The sequence below is a fragment of the Thalassophryne amazonica genome, unplaced genomic scaffold (genome assembly GCF_902500255.1).
Source record: "Thalassophryne amazonica unplaced genomic scaffold, fThaAma1.1, whole genome shotgun sequence".
In the NCBI taxonomy this organism is placed as follows: domain Eukaryota; kingdom Metazoa; phylum Chordata; class Actinopteri; order Batrachoidiformes; family Batrachoididae; genus Thalassophryne; species Thalassophryne amazonica.
The window spans coordinates 187,044-208,512 of record NW_022986275.1 but is presented as its reverse complement, the minus strand read 5'-3'; the positions used below and the strand labels follow the sequence as shown (position 1 = coordinate 208,512).

The 21,469-nt window shown below is 42.4% G+C and overlaps 1 protein-coding gene across 2 annotated transcripts in view; it reads right to left on the bottom strand.

The window, feature by feature from the left end:
* The window catches only part of snrpa1 (small nuclear ribonucleoprotein polypeptide A'), a 71,480-nt gene extending 50,579 nt beyond the window's left edge, over nt 1-20,901 (bottom strand). For both annotated transcript variants that reach the window (XM_034165479.1, XM_034165481.1), the window contains exons 1-3: nt 20,727-20,901; nt 18,177-18,324; nt 17,883-17,961 (exon numbers count right to left, since the gene is read on the bottom strand). In XM_034165479.1, the coding sequence (XP_034021370.1) occupies nt 17,883-17,961; nt 18,177-18,324; nt 20,727-20,808 (309 nt within the window). In that variant the 5' untranslated portion in view covers nt 20,809-20,901. The remainder of the gene's footprint in view (nt 1-17,882; nt 17,962-18,176; nt 18,325-20,726) is intronic.
* Nucleotides 20,902-21,469: the final 568 nt, after the last annotated feature.

The following is a 21,469-nucleotide window of genomic DNA, read 5'->3' as shown; positions in this document are numbered from 1 at the left end:
CCTGGACCATCGACTACCTCACTGACCGCCCACAGTATGTGCGGTGCGCAGCTGTCAGTCTGAGGTGGTAAGGTGCAGCACCGGGGCCCCCAGGGCACCATCCTCTCACCTTTCCTCTTCACCCTCTACACCTCGGACTTCACCTACAACACGGACTGCCACCTCCAGGAGTTCTCTGATTACTCCACCATTGTGGGTCCCGTGTCTGAGGGGAAGGAGCTGGAGTACCGGTCGGTCATCACAGACTTCGTGGACTGGTGTGAGCGCAACCACTTGTGTCTCAACAACAGTAAGACGAAGGAGATGGTGATCGACTTCAGGAGGAAACCACCACCTCACCCACCAGTGAACATCCAGGGGGAGGACATAGACACTGTGGACAGTTTCAAATACCTGGGTGTTCACCTCAACAGCAAACTGGACTGGACTCACAACACTGAAGCCCTGTACAAAAAAGGCCAGAGTCGCCTCTACCTCCTGAGGAGACTGAGATCCTTTGGAGTGAGCAGGCCTCTGCTTAAGACCTTCTACGACTCTGTTGTAGCCTCAGCTCTCCTCTATGCTGTCGTCTGTTGGGCCCCGGGCAGCACAGAGCAGGAGAGAAAGAGACTGAACAAGTTGGTTAGGAAGTCCAGCTCTGTCCTGGGCTGTCCTCTGGACTCTCTGGAGGAGGTGGCTGAGAGGAGGGTGTTAGTCAAGTTCAAATCCATCATGGACAACTCCTCTCACCTTCTGCACCGGACTGTAGTGGAGCTGACCAGCTCATTCAGTGACAGAGTGAGGCACACTCAGTGCAAGAAGGAACGATACCACAGGTCGTTCCTCCCTGCTGCTGTCAGACTGTACAATAACACTGTGAAATAACCATATGCAATAATATCCATCCATTTTCTTCCGCTTTATCCGGAGTCGGGTCGCGGAGGCAGCAGCTCAAGCAAAGCCGCACAGACCTCCCGATCCACACACACCTCCCCCAGCTCCTCCGAGGGAACCCCAAGGCGTTCCCAAGCCAGCTGAGAGATGTAGTCCCTCCAGCGTGTCCTGGGTCTTCCTCCCGATAGGACATGCCTGGAACACCTCTCCAGCGAGGTGTCCAGGGGGAATCTGGAAAAGATGCCCGAGCCACCTCAACTGGCTCCTTTTGACGTGGAGGAGCAGCGGCTCGACTCCGAGCTCCTCCCGAGTGACCGAGCTCCTCACCCTATCTCTAAGGGAGAGCCCAGCCACCCTGCAGAGGAAACTCATCTCGGCCGCTTGTACTCGCGAGCTCGTTCTTTCGGTCATGAGCCAAATCTCATGACCATAGGTGAGGATCGGAACATAGATCGGTAAATCGAGAGCTTTGCCCCCCTACTCAGCTCTCTCTTCACCACGATGGTCCGATACAGCGACCGCATCACTGCAGATGCTGCACCGAACACGTGCAATAATATGTCCACAAATTACGTGCAATATTAATATGTCCACAAATCAGGTGCAATAACAACTCGTTTACAAATCCCCGCACTAAGGTCACCTTATCGCATCTAAACTCCACTTCACATATTGTTAAGTAAGATGCTCCTATCTCTTTTTCAATCCCAATCATGTTTATATATATATACACATATACACACACATATCAATCAATCAATCAACTTTTTTCTTGTATAGCGCCAAATCACAACAAACAGTTGCCCCAAGGCGCTCCACATTGCAAGGCAAGGCCATACAATAATTATGAAACACAGTCTACGTCTAAAGCAACATAACCAAGGGATGGTCCAGGGTCACCCGATCCAGCCCTAACTATAAGCCTTAGCGAAAAGGAAAGTTTTAAGCCTAATCTTAAAAGTAGAGAGGGTATCTGTCTCCCTGATCTGAATTGGGAGCTGGTTCCACAGGAGAGGAGCCTGAAAGCTGAAGGCTCTGCCTCCCATTCTACTCTTACAAACCCTAGGAACTACAAGTAAGCCCGCAGTCTGAGAGCGAAGCGCTCTAATGGGGTAATATGGTACTATGAGGTCCCTAAGATAAGATGGGACCTGATTATTCAAAACCTTATAAGTAAGAAGAAGAATTTTAAATTCTATTCTAGCATTAACAGGAAGCCAATGAAGGGAGGCCAACACGGGTGAGATATGCTCTCTCCTGCTAGTCCCCGTCAGTACTCTAGCTGCAGCATTCTGAACCAACTGAAGGCTTTTTAGGGAACTTTTAGGACAACCTGATAATAATGAATTACAATAGTCCAGCCTAGAGGAAACAAATGCATGAATTAGTTTTTCAGCATCACTCTGAGACAAGACCTTTCTGATTTTAGAGATATTGCGTAAATGCAAAAAGGCAGTCCTACATATTTGTTTAATATGCGCTTTGAATGACATATCCTGATCAAAAATAACTCCAAGATTTCTCACAGTATTACTAGAGATCAGGGAAATGCCATCCAGAGTAACGATCTGGTTAGACACCATGCTTCTAAGATTTGTGGGGCCAAGTACAATAACTTCAGTTTTATCTGAGTTTAAAAGCAGGAAATTAGAGGTCATCCATGTCTTTATGTCTGTAAGACAATCCTGCAGTTTAGCTAATTGGTGCGTATCCTCTGGCTTCATGGATAGATAAAGCTGGGTATCATCTGCGTAACAATGAAAATTTAAGCAATACCGTCTAATAATACTGCCCAAGGGAAGCATGTATAAAGTGAATAAAATTGGTCCTAGCACAGAACCTTGTGGAACTCCATAATTAACTTTAGTCTGTGAAGAAGATTCCCCATTTACATGAACAAACTGTAATCTATTAGACAAATATGATTCAAACCACCGCAGCGCAATGCCTTTAATACCTATGACATGCTCTAATCTCTGTAATAAAATTTTATGGTCAACAGTATCAAAAGCAGCACTGAGGTCCAACAGAACAAGCACAGAGATAAGTCCACTGTCCGAAGCCATAAGAAGATCATTTGTAACCTTCACTAATGCTGTTTCTGTACTATGATGAATTCTAAAACCTGACTGAAACTCTTCAAATAGACCATTCCTCTGCAGGTGATCAGTTAGCTGTTTTACAACTACCCTCTCAAGAATCTTTGAGAGAAAAGGAAGGTTGGAGATTGGCCTATAATTAGCTAAGATAGCTGGGTCAAGTGATGGCTTTTTAAGTAATGGTTTAATTACTGCCACCTTAAAGGCCTGTGGTACATAACCAACTAACAAAGATAGATTGATCATATTTAAGATTGAAGCATTAAATAATGGTAGGACTTCCTTGAGCAGCCTGGCAGGAATGGGGTCTAATAAGCATGTTGATGGTTTGGATGAAGTAACTAATGAAAATAACTCAGACAGAACAATCGGAGAGAAAGAGTCTAACCAAATACCGGCATCACTGAAAGCAGCCAAAGATAACGATACATCTTTGGGATGGTTATGAGTAATTTTTTCTCTAATAGTCAAAATTTTGTTAGCAAAGAAAGTCATGAAGTCATTACTAGTTAAAGTTAATGGAATACTCAGCTCAATAGAGCTCTGACTCTTTGTCAGCCTGGCTACAGTGCTGAAAAGAAACCTGGGGTTGTTCTTATTTTCTTCAATTAGTGATGAGTAGAAAGATGTCCTAGCTTCACGAAGGGCTTTCTTATAGAGCAACAAACTCTTTTTCCAGGCTAAGTGAAGATCTTCTAAATTAGTGAGACGCCATTTCCTCTCCAACTTACGGGTTATCTGCTTTAAGCTACGAGTTTGTGAGTTATACCACGGAGTCAGACACTTCTGATTTAAAGCTCTCTTTTTCAGAGGAGCTACAGCATCCAAAGTTGTCTTCAATGAGGATGTAAAACTATTGACAAGATACTCTAACTCCCTTACAGAGTTTAGGTAGCTACTCTGCTCTGTGTTGGTATATGACATTAGAGAACATAAAGAAGGAATCATATCCTTAAACCTAGTTACAGCGCTTTCTGAAAGACTTCTAGTGTAATGAAACTTAATCCCCACTGCAGGGTAGTCCGTCAGGGTAAATGTAAATGTTATTAAAAAATGATCAGACAAAAGGGAGTTTTCAGGGAATACTGTTAAGTCTTCTATTTCCATACCATAAGTCAGAACAAGATCTAAAATATGATTAAAGTGGTGGGTGGACTCATTTACTTTTTGAGCAAAGCCGATAGAGTCTAATAATAGATTAAATGCAGTGTTGAGGCTGTCATTCTCAGCATCTGTGTGGATGTTAAAATCGCCCACTATAATTATCTTATCTGAGCTAAGCACTAAGTCAGACAAAAGGTCTGAAAATTCACAGAGAAACTCACAGTAACGACCAGGTGGACGATAGATAATAACAAATAAAACTGGTTTTTGGGACTTCCAATTTGGATGGACAAGACTAAGATACAAGCTTTCAAATGAATTAAAGCTCTGTCTAGGTTTTTGATTAATTAATAAGCTGGAATGGAAGATTGCTGCTAATCCTCCGCCCCGGCCCGTGCTACGAGCATTCTGACAGTTAGTGTGACTCGGGGGTGTTGACTCATTTAAACTAACATATTCATCCTGCTGTAACCAAGTTTCTGTTAGGCAGAATAAATCAATACGTTGATCAATTATTATATCATTTACCAACAGGGACTTAGAAGAAAGAGACCTAATGTTTAATAGACCACATTTAACTGTTTTAGTCTGTGGTGCAATTGAAGGTGCTATATTATTTTTTCTTTTTGAATTTTTATGCTTAAATAGATTTTTGCTAGTTATTGGTGGTCTGGGAGCAGGCACCGTCTCTACGGGGATGGGGTAATAGGGGGATGGCAGGGGGAGAGAAGCTGCAGAGAGGTGTATAAGACCACAGCTCTGCCTCCTGGTCCCAACGCTAGACAGTCACAGTTTGGAGGATCCCAAAAAATTGGCCAGATTTCTAGAAATGAGAGCTGCTCCCTCTAAAGTGGGATGGATGCCGTCTCTCCTAACAAGACCAGGTTTTCCCCAGAAGCTTTGCCAATTATCAATGAAGCCCACCTCATTTTTTGGACACCACTCAGACAGCCAGCAATTCAAGGAGAACATGCGGCTAAACATGTCACTCCCGGTCTGATTGGGGAGGGGCCCAGAGAAAACAACAGAGTCCGACATTGTTTTTGCAAAGTTACACACCGATTCAATGTTAATTTTAGTGACCTCCGATTGGCGTAACCGAGTGTCATTACTGCCGACGTGAATTACAATCTTACCAAATTTACGCTTAGCCTTAGCCAGCAATTTCAAATGTCCTTCGATGTCGCCTGCTCTGGCCCCCGGAAGACAATTGACAATGGTTGCTGGTGTCGCTAACTTCACATTTCTCAAAACAGAGTCGCCAATAACCAGAGTTTGATCCTCGGCGAGTGTATCGTCGAGTGGGGAAAAACGGTTAGAGATGTGAACGGGTTGACGGTGTACACGGGGCTTCTGTTTAGGGCTACGCTTCCTCCTCACAGTCACCCAGTCAGCCTGCCTTCCCGACTGCACGGGGTCTGCCAGGGGGGAACTAACGGCGGCTAAGCTACCTTGGTCCGCACCGACTACAGGGGCCTGGCTAGCTGTAGAATTTTCCACGGTGCGGAGCCGAGCCTCCAATTCGCCCAGCCTGGCCTCCAAAGCTACGAATAAGCTGCACTTATTACATGTACCGTTACTGCTAAAAGAGGCCGAGGAATAACTAAACATTTCACACCCAGAGCAGAAAAGTACGGGAGAGACAGGAGAAGCCGCCATGCTAAAACAGCTAAGAGCTAGTAGCTACGCTAAGCTAGCGGATTCCCAAACAGGGAATCCGACACTAGACAGGCTGTGGAGCAGCACAGGTAACGCACGACAACAGTGCTAAAATAAAATAAAAATCCACTAGACAGGCTGTGGAGCAGCACAGGTAACGCACAACAACAGTGCTAAAAAATAAAATAAAATAAAAATCCACTGGACAGGCTGTGGAGCAGCACAGGCAACGCACGACAACAGTGCTAAAACAAAATAAAAATCCACTAGACAGGCTGTGGAGCAGCACAGGTAACGCACGACAACAGTGCTAAAACAAAATAGAAATCCACTAGACAGGCTGTGGAGCAGCACAGGTAACGCACAACAACAGTGCTAAAACAAAATAAAAATCCACTAGACAGGCTGTGGAGCAGCACAGGTAACGCACAACAACAGTGCTAAAACAAAATAAAATCCACTAGACAGGCTGTGGAGCAGCACAGGTAACGCACGACAACAGTGCTAAAACAAAATAAAAATCCACTAGACAGGCTGTGGAGCAGCACAGGTAACGCACAACAACAGTGCTAAAACAAAATAAAAATCCACTGGACAGGCTGTGGAGCAGCACAGGTAACGCACAACAACAGTGCTAAAAAATAAAATAAATAAAATAAAAATCCACTGGACAGGCTGTGGAGCAGCACAGGCAACGCACGACAACAGTGCTAAAACAAAATAAAAATCCACTAGACAGGCTGTGGAGCAGCACAGGTAACGCACGACAACAGCGCTAAATAAAAATCCACTGGACAGGCTGTGGAGCAGCACAGGTAACGCACGACAACAGTGGTAAAAAATAAAATAAAAATCCACTGGACAGGCTGTGGAGCAGCACAGGTAACGCACGACAACAGTGCTAAAAATAAAATAAAAATCCACTGGACAGGCTGTGGAGCAGCACAGGCAACGCACGACAACAGTGCTAAAACAAAATAAAAATCCACTAGACAGGCTGTGGAGCAGCACAGGTAACGCACGACAACAGCGCTAAATAAAAATCCACTGGACAGGCTGTGGAGCAGCACAGGTAACGCACGACAACAGCGCCCAAAAAAATAAAATCAAAATCAAAATCCACTGGACAGGCTGTGGAGCAGCACAGGTAACGCACGACAACAGTGGTAAAAAATAAAATAAAAATCCACTGGACAGGCTGTGGAGCAGCACAGGTAACGCACGACAACAGTGCTAAAAAATAAAATAAAAATCCACTGGACAGGCTGTGGAGCAGCACAGGTAACGCACGACAACAGTGATAAAAAAATAAATAAATAAAATAAAATAATAAAATAAAAATCCACTGGACAGGCTGCGGAGCAGCACAGGTAACACACGACAACAGTGGTAAATAATAAAATAAAAATCCACTGGACAGGCTGCGGAGCAGCACAGGTAACACACGACAACAGTGCCAAAAAAAATAAAATCAAAATCAAAATCCACTGGACAGGCTGTGGAGCAGCACAGGCAACGCACGACAACAGTGCTAAAACAAAATAAAAATCCACTAGACAGGCTGTGGAGCAGCACAGGTAACGCACGACAACAGTGCTAAAATAAAATAAAAATCCACTAGACAGGCTGTGGAGCAGCACAGGTAACGCACAACAACAGTGCTAAAAAATAAAATAAAATAAAAATAAAAATCCACTGGACAGGCTGTGGAGCAGCACAGGTAACGCACGACAACAGTGCTAAAACAAAATAAAAATCCACTAGACAGGCTGTGGAGCAGCACAGGTAACACACAACAACAGTGCTAAAAAATAAAATAAAAATAAAAATTCACTGGACAGGCTGTGGAGCAGCACAGGCAACGCACGACAACAGTGCTAAAACAAAATAAAAATCCACTAGACAGGCTGTGGAGCAGCACAGGTAACGCACAACAACAGTGCTAAAAAATAAATAAAATAAAAATCCACTGGACAGGCTGTGGAGCAGCACAGGTAACGCACGACAACAGTGCTAAAAAATAAAATAAAATAAAAATAAAAATCCACTGGACAGGCTGTGGAGCAGCACAGGTAACGCACGACAACAGTGCTAAAAAATAAAATAAAATAAAAATAAAAATCCACTGGACAGGCTGTGGAGCAGCACAGGTAACGCACGACAACAGTGCTAAAAAATAAAATAAAAATCCACTGGACAGGCTGTGGAGCAGCACAGGTAACGCACGACAACAGTGCTAAAAAAAATAAATAAAAAAATAAAATAAAATAATAAAATAAAAATCCACTGGACAGGCTGCAGAGCAGCACAGGTAACACACGACAACAGTGGTAAAAAATAAAATAAAAATCCACTGGACAGGCTGTGGAGCAGCACAGGTAACACACGACAACAGTGCCAAAAAACAAAACAAAAATCCACTGAACAGGCTGTGGAGCAGCACAGGTAACACACGACAACAGTGGTAAAAATAAAATAAAATCCACTGGACAGGCTGTGGAACAGCACAGGTAACGCACGACAACAGTGCTAAAAATAAAATAAAAATCCACTGAACAGGCTGTGGAGCAGCACAGGTAACACACGACAACAGTGGTAAAAAATAAAATAAAAATCCACTGGACAGGCTGTGGAGCAGCACAGGTAACACACGACAACAGTGGTAAAAAATAAAATAAAAATCCACTGGACAGGCTGTGGAGCAGCACAGGCAACGCACGACAACAGTGCTAAAAATAAAATAAAAATCCACTGGACAGGCTGTGGAGCAGCACAGGTAACACACGACAACAGTGGTAAAAAATAAAATAAAAATCCACTGGACAGGCTGTGGAGCAGCACAGGCAACGCACGACAACAGCGCCAAAAAATAAAATAAAAATCCACTGAACAGGCTGTGGAGCAGCACAGGTAACACACGACAACAGTGCTAAAAATAAAATAAAAATCCACTGGACAGGCTGTGGAGCAGCACAGGTAACACACGACAACAGTGGTAAAAATAAAATAAAAATCCACTGGACAGGCTGTGGAGCAGCACAGGCAACGCACGACAACAGCGCCAAAAAATAAAATAAAAATCCACTGAACAGGCTGTGGAGCAGCACAGGTAACACACGACAACAGTGCTAAAAATAAAATAAAAATCCACTGGACAGGCTGTGGAGCAGCACAGGTAACACACGACAACAGTGCTAAAAAATAAAATAAAAATCCACTGGACAGGCTGTGGAGCAGCACAGGTAACACACGACAACAGTGCTAAAATAAAATAAAAATCCACTGGACAGGCTGTGGAGCAGCACAGGTAACGCACGACAACAATGCTAAAATAAAATAAAAATCCACTAGGCAGGCTGTGGAGCAGCACGACAACAGTGCTAAAAAATAAAATAAAAATAAAAACGAAAGCGTTAGCAAGCTAGTTAGCTTGCCAACGCTGATGAAGGTTAGCTGATAAAAGAGCTCCGTCGCGATGCTTCGACCGTTAGAGGTCTTCTTTAGGCGTTGGAGCACGGTGAAAAAGTAAAAAAAAGTAAAAAAGTCTTGGAAAAAGACTGTTAATTCAAAGAACTCAAACAGCTCAGTTCAAACAGCTAACAGATACAGCAGAACACCGCTGTGCTCCGGAACCAGAAAAAAGTCCACCCTCCACCACAATAAGGTCATATATATACACACACACACACACACACACATATACATACATACATACGTACATATGGTATTTCTACCTCATTTTCTTATGTCTTGTACTGTTACAAGTATTATTATTATTGCTTATCCTTGCACACGCTGTTTGATGAACATTTTCCTCTACTTGCACCCATCTTGCACATGAATTTCTCCTCTGTGAGATCAATAAACTTTATCTTATAGCAATGAAAGGCAATCCCAAAATGCCGCAGTATATTCCCAAGGGGTGCTACATAAAGGAGAAAAAGCAAGGGGCCTAAGACGGATCCCTGCGGAACCCCAAACTTCATATCCCTAACATCAGAAGAAGTGCTATTGCACAACACAGTAAGAACGACTGGACAGGTATGATATCAACCATGCAAGCGCAGTTCCCGGAATCCCAAAATGATTCTCCAGCCTGTTGAGTAAAATATGATGATCCACACTATCAAACGCAGCACTAAGATCCAACAGCACCAAGACTGTAGTGGTATCCGAGTCCATTGCTCGCAAAAGGTCATTCACAACTTTAGTGAGTGCTGTCGCTGTGGAGTGATATTTTCTAAAAGCATACTGCAATGGCTCAAAAAAATTATGCTCAGTGAGGTAGTCCACAAGCTGTCGCGAAACGACTTTTTCCAGGATTTTAGAACAAAATGCTAGATTTGATATCAGTCTATAATTTTTCAATACACTAGGGTCGAGAGTGGATTTCTTAAGCAATGGTTTAATCACTGCAGACTTGAAACACTGAGGAACAGATCCAGAAGTTAATGAGCGATTTATAATTTCCAGTACAGTTGGCACAAGAGTGGGCCACAGGTCCTTAAACAGTTTTGTTGGTACTATTAGAGAAAAAATTACTCATAACCATCCCAAAGATGTATCGTTATCTTTGGCTGCTTTCAGTGATGCCGGTATTTGGTTAGACTCTTTCTCTCCGATTGTTCTGTCTGAGTTATTTTCATTAGTTACTTCATCCAAACCATCAACATGCTTATTAGACCCCATTCCTGCCAGGCTGCTCAAGGAAGTCCTACCATTATTTAATGCTTCAATCTTAAATATGATCAATCTATCTTTGTTAGTTGGTTATGTACCACAGGCCTTTAAGGTGGCAGTAATTAAACCATTACTTAAAAAGCCATCACTTGACCCAGCTATCTTAGCTAATTATAGGCCAATCTCCAACCTTCCTTTTCTCTCAAAGATTCTTGAGAGGGTAGTTGTAAAACAGCTAACTGATCACCTGCAGAGGAATGGTCTATTTGAAGAGTTTCAGTCAGGTTTTAGAATTCATCATAGTACAGAAACAGCATTAGTGAAGGTTACAAATGATCTTCTTATGGCTTCGGACAGTGGACTTATCTCTGTGCTTGTTCTGTTGGACCTCAGTGCTGCTTTTGATACTGTTGACCATAAAATTTTATTACAGAGATTAGAGCATGTCATAGGTATTAAAGGCATTGCGCTGCGGTGGTTTGAATCATATTTGTCTAATAGATTACAGTTTGTTCATGTAAATGGGGAATCTTCTTCACAGACTAAAGTTAATTATGGAGTTCCACAAGGTTCTGTGCTAGGACCAATTTTATTCACTTTATACATGCTTCCCTTGGGCAGTATTATTAGACGGTATTGCTTAAATTTTCATTGTTACGCAGATGATACCCAGCTTTATCTATCCATGAAGCCAGAGGATACGCACCAATTAGCTAAACTGCAGGATTGTCTTACAGACATAAAGACATGGATGACCTCTAATTTCCTGCTTTTAAACTCAGATAAAACTGAAGTTATTGTACTTGGCCCCACAAATCTTAGAAGCATGGTGTCTAACCAGATCGTTACTCTGGATGGCATTTCCCTGATCTCTAGTAATACTGTGAGAAATCTTGGAGTTATTTTTGATCAGGATATGTCATTCAAAGCGCATATTAAACAAATATGTAGGACTGCCTTTTTGCATTTACGCAATATCTCTAAAATCAGAAAGGTCTTGTCTCAGAGTGATGCTGAAAAACTAATTCATGCATTTATTTCCTCTAGGCTGGACTATTGTAATTCATTATTATCAGGTTGTCCTAAAAGTTCCCTAAAAAGCCTTCAGTTGGTTCAGAATGCTGCAGCTAGAGTACTGACGGGGACTAGCAGGAGAGAGCATATCTCACCCGTGTTGGCCTCCCTTCATTGGCTTCCTGTTAATGCTAGAATAGAATTTAAAATTCTTCTTCTTACTTATAAGGTTTTGAATAATCAGGTCCCATCTTATCTTAGGGACCTCGTAGTACCATATTAACCCATTAGAGCGCTTCGCTCTCAGACTGCGGGCTTACTTGTAGTTCCTAGGGTTTGTAAGAGTAGAATGGGAGGCAGAGCCTTCAGCTTTCAGGCTCCTCTCCTGTGGAACCAGCTCCCAATTCAGATCAGGGAGACAGATACCCTCTCTACTTTTGAGATTAGGCTTAAAACTTTCCTTTTCGCTAAGGCTTATAGTTATGGCTGGATCGGGTGACCCTGGACCATCCCTTGGTTATGTTGCTTTAGACGTAGACTGTGTTTCATAATTATTGTATGGCCTTGCCTTGCAATGTGGAGCGCCTTGGGGCAACTGTTTGTTGTGATTTGGCGCTATACAAGAAAAAAGTTGATTGATTGATTGATTGGTATGGGATCAAATAAACAGGTTGTGCTTTTTGTTGACATCACAAGCTTCATCAGCGCGCCTAGTGAGATACCATCAAAGTCTGTAAATCTGGGTAACACCTCAGTGGGACCATCCACCTCCTTAGCAGTATGCGCTGGTTGGACCAAGGCCTGCTGAGATATGCCATGGGTTAAAGCAGTAAATTTTCATCTGACTGAAATTGTTTCCTGGCAAAAATCAATGCAAGCAATTTCCTAAAATGAGGCATAGTGGAGGCACACACTCTTTTTTTCCTCAAATAAAATAAACACATTATACAGTATACATAAAGGTACATAAAAGGGTGGGGTGTAGTCTTGATTCTGGGGGATCTCAGCCCGTCCTCCCTGAAAACCTCCACCATAATCCCGGTGCCGAAGAAGTCTACCATCACCAACCTGAATGATTACCGCCCGGTGGCCCTCACTCCGATAATCATTAAGTGCTTTGAGAGGCTGGTTCTTCAGCACATCAAGGACCACCTCCCCCCAGACCTCGACCCTCACCAGTTTGCATACAGGGCAAACAGATCCACAGAGGATGCCATTGCCGTAGCTCTCCACTCTGCTCTAACCACCTGGAGCAGCCGCAGAGCTATGTCCGAATGCTCTTTGTGGATTATAGTTCTGCCTTCAACACAATAATCCCGGACAGACTCACCACAAAACTAGACACTCTCGGCTTCCACCCTCTCACATGTACCTGGATTAAAGACTTTCTTTCCAACCATCCCCAGACTGTGAGACTCGGCCCCCACCTCTCCTCCACCCTGAGCATCGGCTCTCCACAGGGCTGCGTGCCGAGCCCCCTCCTCTACTGCCTCTACACCTATGACTGCAAAACGGCCCACAAGAACAACCTTATCGTCAAGTTTGCATACAATACCACAGTGGTCGGTCTCATCTCTGGAGGTGATGAGGCTGCCTACAGAGGAGATCCGGCAGTTGGCAGCCTGGTGCTCAGAGAACAACTTCGCTCTGAACACTAAGAAGACCAGAGAGATCATCATTGACTTCAGGAAACACTGCACCGACCCTGCCCCCCCTTCTCATCAACGGTGAGTGTGTGGAAAGGGTCCACACCTTCAGGTATCTCGGCGTTCTCATCTCAGACTGCATCTCCTGGTCCAACAACATCTCCTCTAATCTCAAGAAGGCTCAGCAGCGGCTACACTTCCTAAGAGTCCTCAGGAAGTACAACCTCAACACCGACCTGCTACTGGCCTTCTACCGCTCATCCATTGAGAGCCTGCTGACATACTGCATCACAGTATGGTTTGGCAGCTCCACCGCTGCTGACAGGGAGAGAATGCAGAGGGTTGTTAAGGCAGCACAGAAAATCATCGGCCGCCCTCTCCCCTCCCTGATGGACATTTACACCTCCCGCTGCCTCAGCAGAGCCAAAGCGATCTCCAAAGACTGCTTTCACCCTGGCTCTGCCCTGTTTGACCTGATGCACTCAGGGAGGCGCTACAGGCTCACAAGGACAAAAACAAAGACTGAAAAACAGTTTCTTCCCCAAAGCCATAACCACACTGAACTCAAGCATGCACTGATCCTCCTCATGCAATCCTAACCATGTGCAATAACCCATAGACAATATACATTTCTGTGCAATATATTTATATCCTAGCACACCTTGCATTAGTGTCAATTGTATATATATTTTTCCTTACATTGTTGAATTTTTCTTTATATCTTGTTTTTGATACATACTCTTGCACTATTTTTTATCTCTTTTTGCACTATTTTTATTTTTATTCTATTTTATTGCACTGCAACTGGATGGCCCTAATCTCGTTGTACCAATGTATGACAAAAGGCATTCTGATTCTGATTCTCCCCAGAACATTTTTAAAAGAGCAAGTCAAATTTGTGTATTCTGATGAATTTTAATAGGTATGAAGCCCTCTGAAACAAAGAAAACTCACTTCAAACTGTCAAGTAAAAACACAGTATTGATTAGTAAATTAGACTACATTGATTAGTCCCTGTTAGTAAATGATATTAATAATTGATCAACATATTTATTTATTCTGCCTTACAGAAACCTGGTTACAGCAGGATGAATATGTTAGTTTAAATGAGTCAACACCCCCGAGTCACACTGTCAGAATGTTCGTAGCACGGGCCGAGGGGGAGGATTAGCAGCAATCTTCCACTCCAACTTATTAATTAATCAAAAACCCAGACAGAGCTTTAATTCATTTGAAAGCTTGACTCTTAGTCTTGTCCATCCAAATTGGAAGTCCCAAAAACCAGTTTTATTTGTTGTTATCCATCGTCCACCTGGTCGTTACTGTGAGTTTCTCTGTGAATTTTCAGACCTTTTGTCTTAGTGCTTAGCTCAGATAAGATAATTATAGTGGGCGATTTTAACATCCACAAAGATGCTGAGAATGACAGCCTCAACACTGCATTTAATCTATTATTAGACTCAATTGGCTTTGCTCAAAATGTAAATGAGTCCACCCACCACTTTAATCATACTTTAGATCCTGTTTTGACTTATGGTATGGAAATTGAAGACTTAACAGTATTCCCTGAAAACCCCCTTCTGTCTGATCATTTATTAATAACATTTACATTTACTTTAATGGACTACTCAGCAGTGGGGAATAAGTTTCATTACAGTAGAAGTCTTTTGGAAAGCGCTGTAACTAGGTTTAAGGATATGATTCCTTCTTTGTTATGTTCTCCAATGCCATATACCAACACAGTGCAGAGTAGCTACCTAAACTCTGTGAGTGAGATAGATTATCTCGTCAATAGTTTTACATCCTCACTGAGCACAACTTTGGATGCTGTAGCTCCTCTGAAAAAGAGCGCCTTAAATCAGAAGTGCCTGACTCCATGGTATAACTCACAAACTCGCAGCTTAAACCAGATAACCCGTAAGTTAGAGAGGAAATGGCGTCTCACTAATTTAGATCTTCACTTAGCCTGGAAAAAGAGTCTGTTGCTTTATAAAAAAAGCCCTCCGTAAATCTAGGACATCTTACTACTCATCACTAATTGAAGAAAATAAGAACAACCCTAGGTTTCTTTTCAGCACTGTAGCCAGGCTGACAAAGAGTCAGAGCTCTATTGAGCCGAGTATTCCTTTAACTAGTAATGACTTCATGACTTTCTTTGCTAATAAAATTTTAACTATAAGAGAAAAAATTACTCATAACCATCCCAAAGACATATCGTTATCTTTGGCTGCTTTTAGTAATGCTGGTATTTGGTTAGACTCTTTCTCTCCAATTGTCCGATTCTGTCTGTTATTTTCATTAGTCACTTCCTCCAAACCATCAACATGTCTATTAGACCCCATTCCTACCAGGCTGCTCAAGGAAGCCCTACCATTAATTAATGCTTCGATCTTAAATATGATCAATCTATCTTTATTAGTTGGCTATGTACCCCAGGCTTTTAAGGTGGCAGTAATTAAACCATTACTTAAAAAGCCATCACTTGACCCAGCTATCTTAGCTAATTATAGGTCAATCTCCAACCTTCCTTTTCTCTCAAAAATTCTTGAAAGGGTAGTTGTAAAACAGCTAACTGATCATCTGCAGAGGAATGGTCTATTTGAAGAGTTTCAGTCAGGTTTCAGAATTCATCATAGTACAGAAACAGCATTAGTGAAGGTTACAAATGATCTTCTTATGGCCTCAGACAGTGGACTCATCTCTGTGCTTGTCCTGTTAGACCTCAGTGCTGCTTTTGATACTGCTGACCATAAAATTTTATTAGAGATTAGAGCATGCCATAGGTATTAAAGGCACTGCGCTGCGGTGGTTTGAATCATATTTATCTAATAGATTACAATTTGTTCATGTAAATGGTGAGTCTTCTTCACAGACTAAGGTTAATTATGGAGTTCCACAAGGTTCTGTGCTAGGATCAATTTTATTCACTTTATACATGCTTCCCTTAGGCAGTATTATTAGAAAGTATTGCTTAAATTTTCATTGTTACGCAGATGATACCCAGCTTTATCTATCCATGAAGCCAGAGGGGACACACCAATTAGTTAAACTGCAGGAATGTCTTGCAGACATAAAGACATGGATGACCTCCAATTTCCTGCTTTTAAATTCAGATAAAACTGAAGTTATTGTACTTGGCCCCACAAATCTTAGAAACATGGTGTCTAACCAGATCCTTACTCTGGATGGCATTACCCTGACCTCTAGTAATACTGTGAGAAATCTTGGAGTCATTACATTTGTAGCCCTTCTTATACACAGCTGCCATCCCGCCACCTCTCCCTGAAACCCGCAGCGAGTTAACATAACAATCTGCTAGTAAAAGCTCAACTAGAGCACCGGAGTCCCCAGGGCCCAGCCACGTCTCAGTTTCACAAACAAAAAAAAAAAAAAATCCAAATTGCGGGTGGAAAGTCACGAAGAACAAAGGTTTTATTTGTCAGCAATCTGGTGTTTTACCAGGCCAACCCTGACCGGAGCTGGAGCATGGACCTCACCGAACCGAGGAACCCGGCGCAGTGAACCCAGATTTTGAAGACACTGTTGTTGGAAATTAATACAGGGAGGACATGGGCGGCAGGGCTGAAAAGTTTCGGAACCCGGCGCAGTGAACCCAGATTTTGAAGACACTGTTGTTGGAAATTAATACAGGGAGGACATGGGCGGCAGGGCTGAAAAGTTTCGGAGCCGGCCACGGGCACCACACAGGCATTAACAGGATCCAAGAAGTGCAAAGGCATAAGAGATCGCGGGAGTAACCTGCACGTCGGTGGACCAGATGCCAAGCAGTGCACCACGAAAAACTTCAGCTTCACCAGCCGGCCACTTCGTTGAACATGGCGACGTAGACGCCTCCGCCAGCACGGGAACCGGGCACAGATAACCCGGAATCTCCGACAGAAACGGGGGCAGTAACTTCTTCCCACCGACAGCAGATGACACCATACCCTGAACCGCAAGTTGGCGGTCCAGCAGTATTTGGTGATCATACACCAGCAGAGACTCAGTTTCATAGATGACACTGGTTAAAAACAATAAAATCGCTGATAGACTTAAGAATGACAGACAAGTTGCCACACACACCATCTTGCCACTCCCCAGCATGACAATGACACACAGCCAGGGCAACTAAGGAGTGGCTCCATAAAAAGCAATTCATGGTCATGGATTCATTCATACTCTACTCTTTTCTACTCTTCTATTTTACTCTTCCTTTTTAGATATACCTTAGTATACTAGCATAGTTCCACCTTAGAGTTGGAATATAATATATAAGAGATACCTTACTGAATTTTCATGGAGTGGCCAAGCCAGTCTCCAGACCTGAACTCAAAAGTCTTTGGAGGGAGCTGAAAATCCCTGCTGCAGTGTGCAAACTTGGTCAAGAATTACAGGAAACATCTGACCTCTGTAATTGCAAACAAAGGTTTCTGTACCAAATATTGTTATGTTTTTCTTATGTATCAAATACTTATTCCATGCAATAAAATGCAAATTAATTATTTAAAAATCATACAATGATTTTCTGAATTTTTGTTAGATTCTGTCTCTTCATAGTTGAAGTGAACCTATGATAAAAATTACAGACCTCTCCATTCCTTGTAGGTGGGAAAACTTGCAAACTCGACAGTGGAACAAATACTTATGTTGCCCCGCGACCTGAACCAGGGAAAGCGGTTGAAGATGATATATATATCAAATGTGTGTTCTTAATTTAGTGGGATCTTGTAAAGTGTCTAGACATTTTTTTGTTTTGAAACTCGGAAGGTAATTGACCTGTGGCTGTGTCTGGAATGTGTATACTTGCCAAGTCCTGAATGCTGTTGTTTGTAAGAACCAGTTCTCGCAGAGCTGGTAGAGACTGCTCAAGATTTTCACCAATCCGACTGTTTAAAAAAAAAAAAAAAAAAAGAGGGAGAAAGAAAAATAGTCAAACTGCATGATACACCCCAGCAGCAAGAATGGCACTACTAACATACTGTACTAACATACAGAACTAACATATACGATCACAAAATAATGTGAAAATAAAAAATAATGTGAATCAGCAATAAATAAATCAGGTCAGCTGTACCTCAATGATATAGAAGTCACATCTTACCAAATCCTGTTGTTGTTCAACAGCAAAGTTTTGAGTCTCCTGAGCAGAGGGAAGCCTTCCAGTTTTCTGACTTCATTGTCAGACAAATCAATTGTGTCAAATTGATCCAAAGTGGCTCCAAGATTTTCAAGGACAGGTATTTTGTAACCTGGAACACACACAAACTCAAACAAAGGGGGAAAAAACTGCCTACATACAGTATAATGGGATCTGCAGAAATATCGTCATGCTACTTAACCATTTGGGGTCCGAGGGCATTTTTTGGACAGTTCACTCGCCTGGCATAAATGTTTTATTATTGCTGTTAACAGCTCTCCCTGCATCTCACAATCAAGTTTTACATCTCTTTTTTCAGGACAACCTGTGGTTTCATAATATATACGCTTTTGTTGTGTTTTAAAAGTGTAATAAAGGTTTACAATCAAAAATAAGGAAGGAAAAAGTAAAGCGGAAAATAATTTTCCACACACATTTATTCAAAACACACAGCAAACTATAATAACTATAATACGGTCTATAATCAGTGTTATAGACCGTATCTAAGTTCCGCGCGCGCAGGGGTTGATGGGATGCCAGTGTTACAAACAAACCCGTGCCTCACGCGCTTCAGTAAAACACTTCAATATCGCTCATGAGCATGCGCCCTTCAAGACATTTTGCACCTAAAGTATGAAGAATAAATGTTTTCTGGTAGGAAATGAAAAAGTGAGCAAGTGAAAAACTTCTTCAGGCAGGTAAAATGGTCACCAGCCTGCATGAAAACAGGCGCATGAAAAAGCTTAATGTCACTCCCTGTAGTGGAGGAGGGATCAACAAGCACTAAAACAGGTAGAAAAATCATGAAGAAATAAGCTTTATTATCACACACCTGCTTTAGCTCATAGCCAAGTTGAAGTGTTGGGTTTGGGTGCAGTTCTGTCCATTTCCCCAACAGTAAAGTGTACACTGCAGACACGAGAATTATCCAGTTCTTTACATTGCCGGACTCCAGCTGCTGATTTCTGTTCACTAACTTTGTCCACTCTGCTCTCCTGGCTGGCTCAGTTGGGAATGGGAATAGCTGAAATGGCCTTGGGCAGTCACAGTACTCCACACACTCTCTGCTTCCATCTCTCAATAGATTATGTGCTTTTCCCACAGTCTTTCACTGCACATCAAGTATCAAGTAGACTTTATTAGCCCCCCAGGGGCAATTCGTTGTGCAGCCAGCAGTAGAACACATTCGGACATACATAGACATAACATGATCTAAAATATAGCATAAAAACTCACCATGAAAACTCACCACACAGTAAACATAACTCAATAATAAGAAAACCTAGTTAAAAACCACTCATGTGATAGTGTTTAAAAATCTAATAACAATAGGAACAAAGGAGTTCTTATACCTATTGGTCTTACATTTCTTAGACATAAATCTACAACCAGATGGAAGCATTGTGAACTCAGGGTACAGGGGGTGACCGGAATCGTCCATGATCAACCTCGCCTTCTTAACTGATCTGTTTTTATATATAGATGGCAGGTCGTTTAAGGAAACGCCAGCAATCTTGTTGCACTCATTTACAATACGATCCAGACGGTTTTTGTTTTTCAAATTTAAAAATCCATACCAACAGATAAAAGAAAAGGTAAGAACAGATTCAACAAAACAGGAATAAAACATTTTCATAAAAGTACTGTCCACATTAAAATGCCTGAGTTTACAGTAAAAATGCATGCGCTGGTGATCTTTCTTACATACCTGGTCAATCTGGCGCTCAAAGGTTAATCCACTGTCAATAAAGGTTCCAAGGTACTTATAGTTCTGTACAACTTCCACAGCCAGTCCATTAATAACTACAGGAGAAATGTCATCCTGCTTTTTCCTAAAATCAGTTAACATCTCTTTAGTTTTGTTCACGTTGATATCTAAAAAGGATGACTTACACCACCTGATAAAATCTGACACCACAGGGACATACCCGCCCATCTTGCCTCTACTACCAGTTGAACATCTGCTGCTGGTCTGGGAGCTGTGGATCACTGAAGTCCAAGTGTTGAGAGTGAGATAAGCATAAATCGCTGATATAAACAAAGCCTGATACAACAGTAAGCAGTGCCTGACGTGCGCGTACGTGGGTTTGTTTGTAACGATAGCGGCGACCGGAAGTGGATTCGCGTCATGCGCACTCGTAACTTCGAATCGGTCTATTTTTTCAGCTCAGAGGACGGCTCATATGGACAAAAATAAGATTGTAGCTCGTTGTCTACCTTCCTGGGGTTAGAGACTAGTGTTTGTTTTTCTACAACGTTTCGCTTCAGATCTATTAAGCCGTGAACTTCGAATCTATAAATATCTAACTTTCCCTTAGTATGGAAACAAGGATTTTTTTTTTTTTTTGCTTTTTTTGCGTTACTCTGTATTTTATGTATTTATGTGTTTAGTTAAAACATGTTTTGTATTATTTTATGCATGTTTACATTTTATACGAATTAAAATCAAAGAAATTCATTTTCGCTGCTGTTAGCTAAGCAGCTATGCGTCGTCGGTTGTTAAAGTTTACTGACCTCTTAAATCAAGCTCTCTGTCCCTCACAGGGTTGGTATATTGAGCAGCCTGCTCAATGAGTTCAACAGACAACTTCACCATGTCGACAACAAAACAGAATTGTATTTAATTTAGAAAACAATGGGCAACAAAGCCGTAGCGCTGCTACTACAAACCACACGCTCCTGCCCGGAAGTAGAACGTACGAACCCACCCTCAGTAAGAGAAGTCGCGATTGGTTCTTCTTCTTCTTCCTCTTTTATGTTTCCGGCAGACTAGACGCCTCCAGGCGTATTGCTGCCTCTCACAGGTTGCTGACAGTACTACGCTGATTTACTCAAATCTTTAGATGGAGATTTGTGCAATAAATAAACGATACAACAGCAGCCACAACTTCATCTCTGTCTGTCTGGGCCAAGAAGAGTCTTCAGAGAGATTTTTTTCAATGCCTAATTCAGTGATTCTTTTATAGAGGCGCCTTCTCTCCACTTTATAGGTGACACACTCCATCAAGACATGCTTTACAGTTTCTTCTTTTCCACACGAACAGAGAGCATTAGTCCTTTTTCCAATCAAACACAGGTCAGGAGCCAGGCCACAATGTCCCAGCCTTAATCTTGAAAAAAAAATCACTTGCTCTGACCTGCTTTTCCCCCAACTGGTGTCTCCCCATTTAACATCCCTCTGCATTCGATGGTAATGCCTCCCTCTCTTCTCAGAGTCCCACTCCCGCTGCCACTGACTCAACATCTTGCTGGCCACC